General features: G+C 40.6%; 2 protein-coding genes across 2 annotated transcripts; both read left to right on the top strand.

The window, feature by feature from the left end:
• The first annotated feature begins 1,426 nt into the window (after positions 1-1,426).
• LOC137768748 (probable inactive serine protease 58) lies at positions 1,427-6,700 on the top strand. Its single transcript, XM_068550324.1, has 5 exons — positions 1,427-1,466; positions 2,285-2,441; positions 4,043-4,293; positions 6,023-6,159; positions 6,551-6,700. Exons 1-5 carry the CDS (start codon positions 1,427-1,429, stop codon positions 6,698-6,700), a joined length of 735 nt encoding a protein of 244 aa, XP_068406425.1.
• Positions 6,701-7,598: 898 nt separating this feature from the next.
• On the top strand, positions 7,599-17,860 carry PRSS58 (serine protease 58). The gene is made up of 7 exons (XM_068549831.1): positions 7,599-7,607; positions 7,712-7,794; positions 8,681-8,739; positions 11,514-11,652; positions 11,872-12,131; positions 17,491-17,627; positions 17,711-17,860. The coding sequence occupies exons 1-7, from the start codon at positions 7,599-7,601 to the stop codon at positions 17,858-17,860; spliced, it is 837 nt and encodes a 278-aa protein (XP_068405932.1).
• The last annotated feature ends 1,045 nt before the right edge of the window (positions 17,861-18,905 follow it).

The raw sequence follows: 18,905 nt of genomic DNA, 5'->3' as shown, positions 1-18,905 counted from the left end.
GATTGAGTCAGTAATCGAAAACCTCTCAACACAGAAAACCCCAGGACCAGACAGCTTAGCTGGAGAATTCCAACAAACATTCAAAGAATGAACACCAGCCCTGCTCAAACTCCTCCAAAAGTTGAAGAAGGGAGAACACTTCCCAACTCATTCTACAAAGCCAGCATTACCCTGATACCAAAGTCAGAGAAAGACAACACAAGAAAACTATAGACCAATATCCATGGTTGAAACCACTATTTGTTACATATCTCTGGGTTGGGGGGGCAGTCAGAAAGTTAAGGCTAACTTATAAAAAGAAGCAGTGGGGTGCATTAAAAAGAGTACTAATTGTCAAACACAGAAACTGAACAGGTAGGGAGATTGATTTTATTCAGATTACTGCAATAAGAAGAACATCCCAGATCTGGAGATCAGGGTGCCTCAGCAGGATGCTTTTGCCTTAAGACATTTGTAGGGAGATGTAGACAAGTTACAGGTGGGGAGATTAACAGTTGAGGCTGTTTTGCAATCAGGGGAATTCTCAGTTAGCTGAACAGGAAGTGTTTATCTCTAGTTCTAGTTAGATTCGGGGCGGGGCGGGGGGGAAACAGTTCTAAGCTCAGCTAATCATTGATGAGAGAAAGAATGGGGAGCTGGAGGGTCCGCGTGGTTCAGGCAAAAGCGGGAAGGTCTGTGGCTGACCTTGTCACACGTCCACGAAGGAGTCATCCAAAGTCTTATGGGAGCCATGAGAAAGAGTGGACGGAGTCTTTTCAAACTCACGTGGGGAAGGGTCATTCTTTGTGATAAGCCATTTCTCAGAATACAGAATCTCCAAGAATTTTTCACCCACCGCTGTCTTCTGGAAGCACGGGGCTCAGGTAAAGTTCTACACATCAGGGGAAATCTGGAAACACCGTTCCGAGTCCTGACTTGGCTGCTAACTTCCACGAGGCCTACGGCATCCTCGTCACTAAAATGGCGAGGGGAGGATGGTTTGTTAAATCTATTTCATACCCCAATGTTTGAAGAGGCTCTGGGAGGGGCAGAGGGACTCTCGGGGAAAAGGGAGATGGCAAGTGAGGGCAGGGAGAGAGGTTCACAGTCACAAAGGGAGGAGAGGACAACAAAGAAAGACTGTGTCACAGAGAGGGGAGGAGAATGTCAGCAGGTACACCTGAGATTTCTAGGGTCCAAGAAGAGGCACCAGGGGCTGGACTTGGTCTGCCCCTTTCCCTTTCACCCACATCAGAGACAGATCTCAGGTGTGCCTTATGTAAATGGATTTTGATCAGGGCTCGTTTGAAGACATCTCTAAAAGCCTTGCTTCTCCCCCTACCCCCCAACTTAATATTTTCTCTCCCCCGCTGTTCTTGCCAAGGACAATTGAGACAGCTGACGGCTGGATCTGACTTGTCTGCTCCTGGTGAGATCCCAGCCTGCCATGAAGTGGTATCTCATCTTTGCACTCATGAGTGCAGCTGGTGAGTCTGGGGTCTTGTTGCTGCTTAGGGAGAGATGCGGTGGTGTGTGGGAGGGTCAGAGAGGGAAGTAGCTAGCCACAACTGAAGAGAGAGGAGTTGGTGGGCATTTCCTTCAAGTAACTGTTGATGCAAATGAAAGGAACCACTCTTGATGCACAGCTTACCACACCAGCAGTCTCTCTGAGCTTCTCCGGTGCCTGTGAGCATGTTAGGATACGTCACTGTAAGTCCCCTGCACTCTCCCAGGACTCTTGAGTGTGTGATTTCCTAGATTGCCGCGTCTCCTGGAAAGACACCAGAAAAGTATATCTTCCCTTTCTCTGGGCAGATGGACTTTGGAGGAGTGAGTGCAGGAAAGGAAGGGGGGCTGGGTCAGGGGCTCTGAGAGACTCGTGGCCCTACCCCAAGCTTTTCCACTCCTTTCACCACCAAAGTCAGGTAGTATTTAACTTTTTCCTTTCATTCCTGGCAAAAGTTAATTTAAACTATTATTTTTAAAGTAGTAATTCTTTTTTTTTTCATTTTTATAATACACAGCACTGCCAATCAGGGTTTTTGATCAGCCTCAGATAAACCTTTGCATTAGTTTCACAGAACTTTAATATACCTCCATCTCAAGCAAAGACATGTGTCAGTTTTCTTCATGTGTAGAGCTCAGGTGACATGCATGATTGCCCTTTGATTTAAAAGACTATTTAAAAACAATTTGAAGACCTTGACATTGTCCTTGAAAACCTTAAGGTGGGAAAAACTATCCTAGTCAACTCTCACCTCTTGCCCTGTCTCTCCTTCTACCTGTGACCCCACTGATTCTTTAGGAGTCATTCCGGCCCAAGATTCTAACACTGAGAAGATGTACGTAGCAGAAGATTTTACTATTCCTTACATGGTCTATCTTCAGTCCTTCCCGGAACCCTGTGTGGGGTCTCTCATTCACCCTGAGTGGGTACTGACCGCTGCTCACTGCCCCTTACCGTAAGTATCTGTTTGCTCTTGGGAGCCATGAGGGTTCTATTCGAACAAAATCAGGTCTGATGAGGCATCCCAGCAAGTTCTAATGGCATCCTAGGGAATTAGAAGACCCAGGAAGAGAGAGGGTCGTCTTCCCAACGGGGAAAATAATACACACGTGGGTGGTTTAGGAGGAGATGAAGAGGAAGGTGTCAGAAGACTCTTTCTCACGGACAGTAAATAATATTCGTTCATTCAACATACTTATTGAACATTTACTATATTCTAGGGACTGCTTAATGCACTGAAAAAACAGCAAGGGAACAAGACAGAAATTAGTTATCCCTCATGGAGCTCACATTCTGGTAGAGGAAGTAAGCCAAAACAAATAAATGTCCCAGAATAAAACATTAAAAAGAGTGCCAAGCTGTAAAACACAGGAATAAAGCAAGATATCTACTTTACTTAGGGTGATCATGTCAGGCCTAGTTGAAGAGATGAGACCAACAGGAAGAGGAGGACGCAACCAAGTGAATAAATCCTGGGGAAAATTCCAGGCAGAGGGAATAGTGTACAGAGTCTCTGAAGCAGTAAAGATAATTGAGTGTTTGCCGAACTGAGAGACCAGCGCTGAGTGAGTGTAATGAGTAGGGGTGGGTGTTCACAGGCTGAGGTCGAAGTGTTAGCAGAAGCCATGTGATGCAGGTAACAGAAGAAGGGCAAAGGAACTCTGCACGAGATGATGCTTATAGACCTCAGTGTCTCTGTTGTGTGTGAGAAACTGTTGTATGATTGGGACCCAGCCAGAGTTTCAGGAGTATATAAGGGTCATTTCTAACTCAGAACTCTCAGCCATCTGGTCATTCAAGACAGTTTACCCAGACCCAGATTGAAGCCGTGCTCTGTGTGTTAATGAGAAATACAAAGGAAATAAAGACAGTTCATCCCCTCCAAGAACTGGAGCTGGTAAATTGGATGTTCTTCTCTCAGCCAGGCCTAATGCATGAACTGTTTCTGGTAGGCAGTGGCTCCTGTATCTGTTCCGTGACTGCCCTCCTGACAGTGGAAGTCTGTGGGTTTGAATTTGTCCAGGAAATATAATGGAAGATGGTAAATGGGAGTCCTGATAGACTACTAAGAGTCTTGTGAATCTATAATCAGTGTAGGCAGCACATGGTAAATACAATGATATGGGCCCAAGAGGAGCTGGGAAGGGCCTAAGAATATCCAGAAACAAAGGGTACAATATGCTTGCTCAAGAGTTGCTTGAGACAGTGTAGTGCAGGCAAAGACCTCTGGAATAATGGATTGTGGTGCCATCTCTGTTCCCTATTCATTCAGGTCATCCATCATCACCATCACCACCATCATCACAACTAGATTGCATTGAGTATGTTCTAGGTGGCAGATACCATGTCAGGTTTTATGTATATACATTGAGTCTAACACAACAGTCCTATAAACTATTGTTCTTACTGTTTTACAGACCAAGGCCGGTCACTTGAGTTCTCAGGTCTAAGAGATAAAATTAAAATGATTGGAGGAGGTCACCTCTGACACTTCTTGCAATTCTGACATTCTGTGACCCTGTTCTTTTCCAACTCCCTGCCTCCTTTCTTCCATAGTGTTAAAATCCGATTGGGAGTTTATCAACCCAACATCAAAAATAAGGAAGAGCAGGTACGGAATTACTCAATGACGGTGCCCTACCCTGAATTCAACGCAGGATCTCTGAACAATGACTTGGTGATGATAAAACTGTCTAAGCCTGCTGCACTCAACAACCAAGTGGGAACCATAGCCATAGCTATGGAACCCTTATCATTTAATGATTCCTGCTTTATCCCAACCTGGACCTGGAGTAAATATAAAAACCGTAAGTGTTTGACTCTGTGTTCTTCATCCTGAGAAGGTTTTGGCGCTGGGGAAAATGTGGAGGGATATACCTGAAGGAAATAGCTGCTATGAGGTAATGCTCTTGACCCTAGAGGGATTACTGCAGGGCCTTTTACTACCATTATACTCTCTTTCAGTATTATCAAAGGATGCTGGAACCACCACTCGATATCTGAAATGAACTGATAAAGCTAAATTTATTGCTTATTATAGAAGAGCAATGCTGAGCTGACACAGTCTCAAGGAGCAGAGTACTAGGCTTACGTGGGGTTTGTGGGAAGCTTTCCCTACAGGGTTTGGAAGACTTTCAGGGGCTTAAGAAAGTTGACGTCATCTGTAGAGGCGTGGTTACCTGGGTGAGATTGTTGTTGATTGGTTGGCACTCAGCATGTTTATTGGAGGCGGGTCTGATTTGCTGACTTTAAAAAGTGACATTGATTGATTGGCTTGCCAAAGCCTGTTCACTGAGGCAAATTGCCATGGGTGTTAATCAGGTTTAAACCCTCCTCTGGTAGTTACAGAACAATTCGTATGTTCTGTAAAAACAAAAAGTGGGAGACTGTTTTGTCTATCAGTCTGTTTTGTGAAAACAAAAGTAGAAAGTGGGAACTTTTGTATTCTCCATATTTGGCAACTTCATTTTCAATTTAGAAGCAACATTCCAGGGAATCTAAGTGAATATATTTTCTGAACAAATAGAAGATTTTAAGTCTTATTCAAAGTAACTGTATCACATTTTACAAAGTAATTCATTACACACCATTTGAAAACAAAATAAAACTACATAAATGTTTTATCCCATAGGCTCTGCATGTCAGAATCATAGTGACAAACCAATTCTACAAGCTCTCTGGTGCCAGCCTCCCAATATTTATTGAGTTCATTATTTCAAGGAACTAGGTTACTTTCACCTAGCTTGTTCTATGTATTTCAATTCAATTTCCATAAAAACTTAAAACTGAACATAACTCTTCTTGTTCTTTTCGGACTTGACATTTTCTGGTCTAATCTGCTTTAAGATGTTAGATTGGATATATATCAGAAAAATCCTTCTCTATAAGTAACACTAGGCTTAGCTTGAGCAATCTCTGGTTAATTTTTTGTTTCCTTCCTCCTTGTTACTCTCTACCAGAGATTAAAATTATATAATGCCTTGGTTAGACTCCTTGCATCCTGAGGTTAACAGTATAGTAACAACTGCTATGAGTGAGATGAGCAATATTACTTCTTAGGGGAAAATATATATGTATATTTATACATACACACTCACATTCACTTATAAATAATCCATTTATAAATTATCTCACTAAAAAAGCATCTTTAGACACATTAAAAATAGTTTTCTACCTTTATGATTAAATGTAAAGATGATGAATTAAGTGCCAAAAATGAAGGTTTCCTGGGGACAATGGCTTTGTGTCTCTCTCTTCTCACATTCATAATTTTCCTGTGGGTTTTTCAAGCTTTCTAAGCTATGCACGCTACAGAGAGAATTATAGATCTGATGATATCTGACGTAAGGCTCACATAATGCTCTGAATCCACTGCTCTGACACAGAGACACTGAACAAGGGACTCTAAGAAGGATGGAATGTCTGATACCTGCCATAAATATTCTCGGGTATTAATGTATTCACAAAGTAGAGGCTGATCACAAGAGTATATGTGATAAGGAGAGTAACCCTGGACTTCATTTCTCTTCTCCACAGTTAGTGACCCTGACATGCTGACTTGGATAAACCAATATACTCTTCCCTACGATGAGTGCCAGAATATGCAAGATGAAAGAATGGCAATAAACATCATGTGTGTGGGACAACCTCTAAAGACCTTATCTGAAAATAAGGTATCTTTCCCTTCCCCAGACAGGAAGATAGCAAGGGGTCCATGAGGAGGAGAGGTGCCCATAGGAAACCAAATGGTGCCCATCAAGAAGGCCTGGAGCCCTTCTCCTCAGTCTCTGGATTTCTCATCAACTCCCCTGCCTTCCTTTACAGTGGGAGAGATTCGGTGGGAGAGCCATTTGTCCTTTCTCCTCCTACTTGCTCTCAGTTTGGTCAGATTCAAACCAAGAGAGGTGAGCCCTACGTGGATGTGAAGAGAGGTTTGCCACCTCTCAAGAAAAATGATTCCAGGCCGTTAGATGTTTCTGCTACTATAATGTGCCACTTCTTGCAATTAATTCTTGTTCCACGAGGACAAAGCACTATTGATCTCCTGTTCCCTCTCTCTGGCAGGAAGTCTCAGCAGCTCCAGCCATCTGTGGTGGGAGGTTGCATGGCATCTTGACTTGGGCAAAAGGAAGTGTCACCCTGGGAAGTGAAGGATTCTTCACAGAAGTTAATCCTTATGCAAGATGGATCATGAGTGTCATTGAAAGCCACTGAGGCTCCTCTGTTCCTCCATCCCTTCAGTGCAGTACCTTCTTGATTTCTACACTGGATCCACAACTCTATCTTTCTTGTTCTTGAACAGAATTCATTAAAAAAAAAAATGACACTAAAAACTTGGGCTGTGGCCCCTGATCTCTTTATCACATAAACTGTAAACATGATGAGAAATTCAGCAACATCCTCACCATTTGTTCATTCAAAAATTATTGAAATATCAGCTATTTGGTAGGTACTGCATATGCTAGGGATACATTATGACACAGACTTTGCCATCAGTTAGCCAATACCTTGTGACGATTGCTACAATGGAATGAGCAATAAGTTCCATGGGAGTATAGAAGAAAAAACATTAGGGTATCAGAGTCACGGGAGGTACCACCCAAGAGGCAGACAAATTCGGGGAGAATATTGTAAAACTGAGGTTTAGTTAAGTAAAAGTCAGAAAAGCATAAAAACTGTGATGTGTTCTAGAAAATATATGTAAATAAGTAATACTGGAGGGTAGAAAATTGTTTGCAGAGGGGGATAGAGAATGTGATAAAAAAGTATTATTTATAGCAGGTTAAGTGTTAAGATAGCAAAGGGCCTGACCTGTTTGGTAATGGAATTTAGATTTTTATCTTGTAGGCATCAGAGGGTGTGTCATTAAAGCCACCATGGTAAATGAAACATTGTCAAACTTCTGAATTGGGAGATGTAGGGAAGCAGAGTCTGTACATTTTAGACATACTGACTGTGAGTAGAAACAACAGGGGCAGAGTCAGGGAAAGTCAGCTGAGTTTCTGACTTTCACAACGGCCTAGATGGTGGTTCTAAACAGTAATATAAAGAGAAGCAATGTTTTCATGTGTAATGGATCAGGAACAACAGTTATGAATCAGAGAGATGGGGCATGTTATCGGTGAGATCCTTGAAGGAACTAGAGATGGTCGTTTCAAGCAGACAAAGATCTGGCTCTCAGGTGATATCCAAATAGTAACAACGGGGTGGGTTCTGTGTTTACAGGTAGTAGGTGCGGACCTTAGTAAAGCTCTGTGCTATTGGGAAGAGCTCTGGTGGATGCTCAGTGCTTCTCACACTGGCATAAAGTGAGGAGATGCATCCCAAACCCATTGACCAGGACACCTAAGAATACAGAATTGAGAGGATGCTGAGTGACCCAAAAGTAGGGGCTCAAGTGATATATGAGAGGCTATGGAGTTACATGTAGGGGAGGGGCAGTGTGATATGGGATTACCTGTTAAAACGGGAAAGAGGAACAGAGAGGGCCAGTGAGATGAGCAGAGAGAATCATGCCACAGGAGAAAAAGACTCTGCAAAGAGTGAAGAGATTGAGGGAGGTGGTGAATCTGTGTGTCTGTAGAGATTGCTGAGGTGGGTTGGGTTTTGGTCATTGATATACTCTGAGCATGGATGCTTTTTCTCTCCTACCAAAGCAAAGCAAAGCAAAACAAAACAACAACAATAACAAAACAGAAAAACCATCTGGGTTATGACTAAGACCACGCTTATCCTGGCACATAGAGAAAAACCATATCCTCAAATTTGGACACTAAGCCCATTTAATTCAACTACACTTCTTTTTCTTGTAATCTTTGGCCCATCGGAACCACAAGCCCCTGTGTTTGCCTTTCTTCTCCAGTGGGCTTGTCCCTAGTTACGCCCTGCTTCCTGTCTCTGATTCACTGACCAATGCTCCCTGCTCCCTTTACTGAATCACATCTAAATTTGCTCCAGAGTTTTTAATAAAATGCTCATCTGATCACTTCTTGTAACTTTTTTTTTAATTGACATAGTTGATTTACAACACTGTGTTAGTTTCAGGGGTACAGCAAAGTGATTCAGTTAACTTCATGTAACTCTTAAATTACATCTTCAGCACTTATTGACCATCCTATATTTTCCAAATCATCATCTATAACATTCTCCATAACGACCATTTCAAATGTTCTCCTCTCTTCCTCCAACTTTCAGGGCTCGCCTTCAGCAGATGACCTCTGGTTTGGGAGGAGAGAGACTGAAACCCTCAGAAGGTACCTCAGTCCACTTCTCATCCCCCAATCTGAAAACATACTTAGACTTTTTTCTTATTTTTTTTCCCATCCTTCCTGTAAATGAAGCCTTATTATCAACAGCTTCTATCTCTGCCTGTGATATGGATCTCCTCTCCTCTGACACCCTCATGGACTTGCTTTATTATCTCCACTTTTCAGTATTTTTCAACTTCCCCTATCAATTGGATTCTTCCTGTCACCATTTAAGCAAGATAAAGCCTCTCCCATCTAAAATATCATGCCCAAGGACACGTTCCCTTGATCTGCTCTCTGGTTGCCTCCTCATCTTGTTTGCAGGCCGTTCTTACTTGGCAATTACTGAAAGGTCTGTTTTGTATGATCCTTCTCTGTCTCTCTTTGTATTCTTTTGTGTGTGCTCTGCTCTCTTTGGAGTCCTTGTTCATCTTCCCAGAGATCTCTTCCCCATCTCCCCATTTGATTAACTTCTACTCATCGTTCAAGCCTCAAACAGCACTTCCTCAAGGAGGTCTTCTTCTGACCCTTGCCTTAGGGTCCCAACTATGTGTTTTTCTACCTCCCTTTATTTCTCACATTGTGACATTCATGATAGTAGATCTTATAACTTCCGTCTCCCCTATTAGTCTTCACGATCTATGCGGGCAAGATTCTCCTCCCCCTTCTTACTCAGTCATCTAATAAAGTGCCAGCACCTAGTGTACATTTGTAATAGTTTTCTATCGCTGTGTAAAAGCATTACCGCAAATTGTACAGCTTAAGACAACCTTTATTATCTTATGGTTTCTGTGAGTCAAGAGTTCAAGCCTGGCTTAGCTGGGTCCTCTCCTCAAGGGTCTAGCAAGTCTTTGGGAGAAGAATTTGCTTCTAAATTTATTCAGGTTGTTGGTAGAATTCCTTCCCTTGTGGTTGCATTACACAGGACCCTTGCTTTTTGCTGGCTGTGAGCTGAAAGCTGTCTTCAGGGCCTTGAGGCTGTACTTGGTACAGGTAGGTCACCCGTACACAGTTCTTTGCCACCTGGGCTCCCTCAACATGGCTGCCTACTTGGTCCAGCAGCATGAAGAATCTCCCTTGTGCACACTAGCAAGATGGGTATTTATACAATGTTAATGCAATAGATTAACATAATCATGGGGATGACAACCCAAAACTTTGGCCATATTCTGTTAGAAGCAAGTCCCAAGTCCCACCCACACTCAAGGGGAGGCACTTGGGGATTATGCAGGGTGTGAAATGGGGCACGGCTCTATCCTCTACAACATTCAATAGAACTTTGTGAAATAATGAATGTATTGGTTCCTTAATTCCTATGCGATAAAAGACAATGCAAGTCTTATATATACAAGACTTAAAAGATAAGGCTTCTCATTCTTTAATTTCTGCTTATGTCTCCACCCAGCTCTTAACATTCCCCCTATAATACTTGGTAGTATTTCCACAAACACACCACGTTGCTTCACGTACTCATGCCTTTATAGAAGCCTTTCCCTCTTTTTGAATTAGTTTTTCTCTTCTTTTTATGTCAGACAAGCTCCTTTCTCTTCTCTAAGACCCAGATAAGTTTTACCTTCTGGGTAATACTTCCTTGCACACAATGTAGAAGTGAACGTCTTCACTTCTTATGGTATGCTCTGAGGCACATACCTCCGTTTTTAAAAATGTTTCTCTGACATTTTATTATGCAAGTTTTCAAACATAAAACAAAGCTGAAAGAATTTTACAGCATATACCTGTATATACCACTTGGATTATACCATTGAGTAATCTACTTCTTCTTTTTTTAAAAAATAAATTTATTTATTTATTTATTTATTTATTTATTTATTTATTTATTTATTTATTTATTTATGGCTGCGTTGGGTCTTCGTTGCTGCGCGAGGGCTTTCTCTAGTCACGCAAGCGGGAGCTACTCTTCATTGCGGTGCACGGGCTTCTCATTGTAGTGGCTTCTCTTTGTCGTGGAGCACGGGCTCTAGGCGCACAGGCTTCAGTAGTTGTGGCTCAGTAGTTGTGGTTCACGGGCTCAGTAGTTGTGGCGTGCTGGCTTTAGTAGTTGTGGCTTGCAGGCTCTAGAGTGCAGGCTCAGTAGTTGTGGCGCACGGGCGTTTTTGCTCCCCGGCATGTGGGATCTTCCCAGATTGGGGCATGAACCCGTGTCCCCTGCACTGGCAGGCGGATTCTTAACGACTGCGCCACCAGGGAAGTTCCTGTATTTATTATTATTGAACGTCTCCACTCATTAGAATGTATGAGTTCAGAAACATTTCTCTGTTTTGTTCACTATGTAGCACAAGCCCTTAGAGCCTGACACACACTAGATGCTTAATATTTACTTGTTGAATGAATGATTTCCTCCCTCTCAGACTCAGTTAGCATTTGCTCTCTTCTTTAAATGACACATATCACTCAGCCTAGCATTGTCAGGAGAAAGGGTTAAGATTGGTCAAAGCATTCTAAAAATGGTAGAAAAATGAGTTGATTTAACATATGTCCACTGAATCATGGAAGGTATTTAAGGAAGGTTGTATTTTACTTTGAAGAATGCTTATGGACAACTAAAAGAGAAAACACCTTTTATCTTTTGAAATAGATATGTTTCTATCATTTTTTCTTGTTTTAGAACAAAGAAATTCAGTTTACAAATTCAACTTACAGATAAAGGTACTGGAGAGAAGGGTGGGGGAACTTGAGTCTATCGAGTTAGCTTCCTTTGTTTTCTCTAATGATACCTGAAAAACAATCTCAGCATTTCCGGTCTATGTTTCTCTCTCCAGTTGCTTTGACCTTTGACCCAGATTACAAAGATGTCATCACTCCCCCCTACATGATCTACTTGAAATCTGATTACTTGCCTTGTGTTGGAGGCCTGATCCACCCGCTTTGGGGGATCACAGCTGCACACTGTAACTTACTGTGAGTAATAAGCCCCCAACATCAACCTACATTTTGTGTTCTCAGGTTGGGTAAAGACCAGAATCCTGCCTGGGATCCACCCAATTAAATAGGATTAGAGAGGCCTTCTGGGGATGTTCAGTAGTAGAGAAAAGGCTTTGGGGAGGAGCTAATAAAGGCCCATAAGGATGGATAAGCCATGTCTGTTAAGTCCTCTCATGAATATCCCTATTGCTCCAGGAAGCTTCAGTTAATACTGGGGGTTACAAAACCATCAAATCTAAAAGAAGAAAAGCATATACAAGTGGTTGGTTATGAGAAGATGATTCATCATCCACAATTCTCCATCACTTCTATTGAGCATAACTTCATGTTAATCAAGCTGCAAACCCATATAGAACTCAATGACTATGTGAAACTGGCCAGCCTGGCCAAAGAACCTGCCACTGAAGACACCATGTGCACTGTCTCCACCTGGACCTACAATGTGTGTGATCTCTGTGAGTAGCTCTCAGAACCAGACATGCATCTCTCCCGCCTCCACTCTTGGCTTCTTCTAACCTTGAGCTCTCTTCTAACCTTTTCATTCATCCTTTCATCTCCTTTCCCTTCCCTAGAGCCTCACTGCAGAAGTCCTGCAATCTTTTGTTTCCCACTGTATCTTTCTACATCTTTGCCTTCATATCTGATAGACGTGGTGTTAGTGGAAACAGGACATTTGTATTCTGGTCTTAATTTGCTGTATGACAGCTGGTCGGTCACTTTACATTTGGAGCCTTAATTTTCTGAATTCTGAAATATGGCACAAACTGTGTCAGATGGTTTCCAACCACTTCAGGCAATAAAGAAACTTAAAGGCTTGAAATAGCATGAAATAATGTTTATGTGTTAAACGTAAGATAAATACATAATATTGTGCTAAATCATGCAGAACTTCCATATGCAAAATTGTGATACAGATCAACAAAAGTTTAAGAAAATATTTCTCAAGTATTTTTAACTGGTAACATTCTGAAAATGAACACTCACTCACTTCTTCAGGAAGTTGGAAAACGACTATCATTTTTTTCAGTGGAAGTCTTCCGTATATAATTCAAAACTACTGAATTTCATGTTCTACCTAAGCTTTCTCCTATGTCACGTGTTTCAGACTACATGAAAAAACTTTCAGCAAACGAAGACAGCCTTCTCTTTTCTAAGTTTTGTGTCTGTCTTCTCTCTTCCCACTATCTCATTCCATATTTTTCATGCAAATCCTAATCAACTGTCCCTAGCTATTAATCAAGATGGCAGTGAGTACTGGAGGTGGGGGGAGGTGAGTAACAATAAGAAAAAACTATGATAGAGTCCCTTAGGAAAAATTAATACATTTTTACTCATGAGTAAGTCTGAATATATTTAATATACAGCATACACTAGACATCATAGTATGGAAAGGAGATTAATTTTTAACAAGCTTATCAGATTACATTTTTTCCATCCACTTCCACTTTCTTTTACAGAAGCCAAGAGGTGGCTACACACTTATCCTAACAATGCTGCCATTACTCAAACCTTTTTAAACTACTTTTTGATAAATACCTTCAGATCTTGGGATACATTTCCTTGAATATATCACAAAAGTAGAAATTCTTTTTTTCCCAGCTTTAGTGAGGTATAATTGACAGATAAGCACTGTACATTTTTAAGGTATAAAAATTCATGTTTTGATATGCATATATTGATACATTGTAAAATGATAGCCCCAATCAAGCTAATTGTCCACCACCTCACATATTCACCTTGCGTGTGTGTGTGTGTGTGGTGAGAGCACTTAAGATCTATTCTCTTATATCATCTCACACCAGTCAGAATGGCTATCATCAAAAAATCTACAAACAATAAATGCTGGAGAGGGTGTGGAGAAAAGGGAACCCTCTTGCACTGTTGGTGGGAATGTAAATTGATACAGCCACTATGGAGAACAGTATGGAGGTTCCTTAAAAAACTAAAAATAGAACTACCATACGACCCAGCAATCCCACTACTGGGCATATACCCTGAGGAAACCATAATTCAAAAAGAGTCATGTACCACAATGTTCATTGCAGCTCTATTGACAATAGTCAGGACGTGGAAGCAACCTAAGTGTTCATCGACAGATGAATGGATAAAGATGTGGCACGTATATACAATGGAATATTACTCAGCCATAAAAAGAAACGAAATTGAGTTATTTGTAGTGAGGTGGATGGACCTAGAGTCTGTCATACAGAGTGAAGTAAGTCAGAAAGAGAAAAACAAATACCGTATACTAACACATATATATGGAATCTAAAAAAAAAAAAAAAAAAAGGTCATGAAGAACCTAGGGGCAAGACGGGAATAAAGATGCAGACCTACTAGAGAATGGACTTGAGGACACGGGAAGGGGGGAGGGTAAGCTGGGACAGAGTGAGAGAGTGGCATGGACATATATACACTACCAAATGTAAAATAGATAGCTAGTGGGAAGCAGCCGCATAGCATAGGGAGATCAGCTCGGTGCTTTGTGACCACCTAGAGGGGTGGGATAGGGAGGGAGATGCAAGAGGGAAGAGATATGGGAACATAGGTACATGTATAACTGATTCACTTTGTTATAAAGCAGAAACTAACACACCATTGTAAAGCAATTATACTCCAATAAAGATGTTTAAAAAAAAAAAGATCTGTTCTCTTAGAAAATTTCAAGTACACCATACAGCAATATTAACTCTAGTCACCATGCTGTACATTGAACCTCCAGAACTTACTCATCTTACAACTGAAAGTTTGTACCCTTTGATCAACATACCCCTATATCCTCCACCCCCTAGTCCTTGGTAACCAGCATTCTACTCTCTGTTTCTATGCATTTGGCTTTTTTAGGTTTCACATTTAAGTGAGATAGTATTTGTCTTTCTGTTTCTGGTTTATATCACCCAGTATAACATCCTCTAAAACAAGAAAAACGGAGCTGGAGGAATCAGGCTCCCTGACTTCAGACTACACTACAAAGCTACAGTCATCAAAAAAAGTATGGTACTGGCACAAAAACAGAAATATAGATCAATGGAACAGGATAGAAAGTCCAGAGATAAACCCACACACCTATAGTCAACTAATCTATGACAAAGGAGGCAAGAATATACAACGGAGAAAAGACAGTCTCTTCAATAAGTGGTGCTGGGAAAACTGGACAGCTACATGTGAAAGAATGAAATTAGAACACTCCCTAACACCATACACAAAAATAAACTTAAAATGGATTAAAGACCTAAATGTAAGGCCAGATACTATAAATCTCTTAGAGGAAAACACAGGCAGAACACTCTATGACATAAATCGAAGCAAGATCTTTTTTGATCTACCTCCTAGAGTAATGCAAATAAAAACAAAAATAAACAAATGGGGCCTAATTAAATTTAAAAGCTTTTGCACAGCAAAGGAAACCATAAACAAAACAAAAAGACATTCTCTCAGAATGGGAGAAAATATTTGCAAACGAAGCGACTGACGAGGAAATAATCTCCAAAATATACAAACAACTCATGCAGCTCAATAACATAAAAACAAACAACCCAATCAAAAAATGGGTGGAAGATCTAAATAGACATTTCTCCGAAGAAGACATACAGATGGCCAAAAAGCATATGAAAAGATGCTCAACGTCACTAATTATTAGAGAAATACAAATCAAAACTACGATGAGGTATCACCTCACACTGGTCAGAATAGCCATCATCAAAGAATCTACAAACAATAAAGGCTGGAGAGGGTGTGGAGAAAAGGGAACCCTTCTACACTGTTGATGGGAATGTAAATTGGTACAGCCACTATGAAGAACAGTATGGAGGTTCCTTAAAAAAACTAAAAATAGAGCTACCATATGATCCAGCAATCCCACTCCTGGGCACATACCCAGAAAAAACCATAATTCAAAAAGATACATGCACACCAATGTTCATTGCAGCACTATTTACAATAGCCAGGACATGGAAGCAACATAAATGTCCATTGACAGAGGAAAGGATAAAGAAGATGTGGTACATATATACAATGGAATATTACTCAGCCATAAAGTAGAAGTAAATAATGCCATTTGCAGCAACATGGATGGACCTAGAGATTGTCATACTGAGCGAAGTAAGTCAGACAGAGAAGGACAAATATATGATATCGCTTATATGTGGAACCTAAAAAAATGGTACAAATGAACTTATTTACGAAACAGAAATAGAATCACAGATGTAGAAAACAATCTTATGGTTACCAGGGGTCGGTGGTGAGGGGGGAAGGGGGAAAGGGATAAACTGGGAGATTGAGATTGACATATACACACTATTATGTATAAAATAGATAACTAATAAGGACCTACTGTATAGCACAGGGAACTCTACTCAATACTCTGCAATGACCTATATGGGAAAGTAACCTAAAAAAGTATATGTATATGTAATTGATTCACTTTTCTGTACAGCAGAAAGTAACACGACATTGTAAATCAATTATACTCCAATAAAAAAAAAAAGTAGAATTTCCTTGTCCTTTGAGAGACAATTTGAGTTTTGGAAATAGGCAAATGTCCTTCTGTTAAGCAGTATGTTTGATTCATCTGGGTATGTCACTTGAGTCAAAAAGAGATGTAACTTACAAAAAATGCAGTTTATTTTGATCTGGCTCATGAAGTAGTTAAGTAAGCATTTCCAAAAAAAACTTCCCAAAAGAAATGTTGAGCTGTACAATTATTGCTGGGCTGGAAAATAAGGCAAAGAATCTCAATCATTTCCTTTTAAAGAATTAATATATTATTTTCAAATAAAGACACTCAAACACACACTCATTAAAAAAAACAAAATCTTAAACTAAAATACTTCCTCCTAAAGAAGAATCTTTGGCAAGAAAACTAACATATGTGGAGATACTACTTTGCTCTTGTTTTTCTCATTTTGTTGCAGATTGGAAAAATTTTGTTATGGGTCTGCACAGTTCATAGTACGTGTGAACCACTGATATAAAGGAATAACTTGAATTAGGAATGAGGAGACAGTTTCAAATCCTAGTTTTATGGGTTTAAGAAAACCACTTTTTGAGTGATTTTAAATGAAAAATTAGGCTTAGAGCTCACTAAATTCCTTCAAACTCTCAGAATAGGAGAGACCTTGTTTAAGGGTACAAACTTGCAACTAGTAGATAAATAAGTTCTGGAAATCTAATACACAGTATAGTGAATATAGCTAGCTATATTGTATTACAATCAAACTTGCTGAGGTATTAGATCTTAATTTTTCCCACCACAAAAAAGAAATGATAATTATATGAGGTGGGAGAGGTGAACTATTGCCCCAATGGCAATCATATTACAATATTCAAATGTGTCAAATCAATATGCTATATACCTTAAATTTATACAGTGTTTCTTGTCAATATATTTCAATTTAAAAAATTAGAAAGGAGACAGTGATTAATGTAAAATATGGGACAAATGAAAAACATGGAAGCTCAAAAAGTAAAATAAAATTGAATGAATAAAATTCCAACTCAAAGGACACTTTTTAAATGTCTGAATTGCCAGAAAAATTTTAAGTAATTTATTTCATTTCATTGCAGAAATGTCTTATATTTACATCTAACTTCCAAGTATTTAATCTCTTTTATAAGCAGATAGACACTTTGTATCATGAGAAATTGTTAAATCTGATCATTTCCTATGGTCGTAGTGGTCATAGTTGTGATTTCTCTCAGTGTTTGAACTCTTCCTTTCTACCAGGAGATGAAATATGTTGAAAAAGAGGGAAAGGAAAAAAGAAAGTTTGGTATCTCGTAACACTTAAAGTTCTATTTCTTTCTTTCCTCTAGACAAGGACCCCGACTCACTGCAGAATGTCAATATCTCTGTAATCTCCGAGACTGAGTGGCGCGAAGCCTATAAAACCTACATCAGAGATAGTATGATGTGCGTGGGCATCGTGCCAGGAAGGAGGCTGCCCTGCAAGGTAACGTACTCTCAGTGCCTTAATTTTCCCATTTTATTGTGCCCTTTGCCAGAAAAATAACCCGGTTTCCGTTTTCCTGGCAGGAAGTCACAGCTGCCCCTGCCATGTGCGATGGGGTACTTCAAGGAATCCTGACTTTTGCAGATGGATGTGTTTTGAGAGCCGATGTTGGCATCTATACCAGAATCATTAACTACATACCCTGGATTGAAAACACCATCCAGAACAACTGAGCTCTCTCATGATGGGAATTCTAGACCATATGACACCACCTGTCCCCAAGTCCAGCCTCAGAATTAAATCTAATCAGTGTCCTGAGTTGCATCACACATACCTGTCTCACCCCTGCCCCACAGAGTGGGTGACTGGTACCTACCTGTACTGTGATTATACATGGCAGCCCTCCCTCCTCACCTAATGATGATGATGGCAAACTCCATACCCCTTAGGCAGTTGGAATTTATAGAGTGGCAATTGTGTTCTCTCTAATGAATTGATCATTGACTTATTGAAAAAAAAAGGCCACTCGATTGCCATCTTGGGCGACAAAACCCCTACTACTTGCACAGAATTCAATAGCATGTGCTTTTGGCAAGTTACACATGGCAAACGGAAGTCTGAGAAGGATGGAGCTACATAGAAGTCCCAGGGAAGGGAGAGGGTTTAAGGAGGGGTGCTGTTGGAGGAATGGTGCTTGGTTTCTCCCTGCCCACACAACTCTCAGCACCAGACACAGATTCTGGACATTCATTTTGCAGGATTCTCAGTAGGGACTTGCGCTCTGAGAGGTTAATACAAAAGTTAACTGGGGCTTAGGACACAGCAGATGAACAGGGAGTCCAGGTTGGATTTTGCCAATATACGTGCACGTGGGCTTTTTCTACTATGCCAGCTGCCCCGGGAACTGCATTCTCCCCCAGTTATCACTCTTGCCTTTTTCTTCCTTCCTTTTCTTTTCATTTCACCTCTGCAGCTCCATTTACCACCTGAGAGTTTTAATTGACAGTTTTCTATGGGGAGTGGCCTTTGGTCAGTTGACTGAGGATCAAAACCACAAAAACAAAACCGAGTTCTAGAGAGTTCTGTCTGTGGCCATTACCAGTGGACTATTACACCCTTACGGTCTAGCTAGGCAAGAAGAGAACTCCTCTTAGGAAGCAGAAGTTCCAGCAGAAAATCTTGTGCTCACTAGGTTCTAAAACCTCTAAGTCAATAAAGCCTAGCTTGCGGTGTTGAACAGCAACATTGTGTGTGGATTATTCAGTGCTATTGCGAGCA

The sequence above is a fragment of the Eschrichtius robustus genome, chromosome 8, assembly GCF_028021215.1.
Source record: "Eschrichtius robustus isolate mEscRob2 chromosome 8, mEscRob2.pri, whole genome shotgun sequence".
Lineage (NCBI taxonomy): Eukaryota > Metazoa > Chordata > Mammalia > Artiodactyla > Eschrichtiidae > Eschrichtius > Eschrichtius robustus.
The sequence above is the reverse complement of the archived record's forward strand: the minus strand, read 5'-3'. Positions and strand labels throughout refer to the sequence as shown.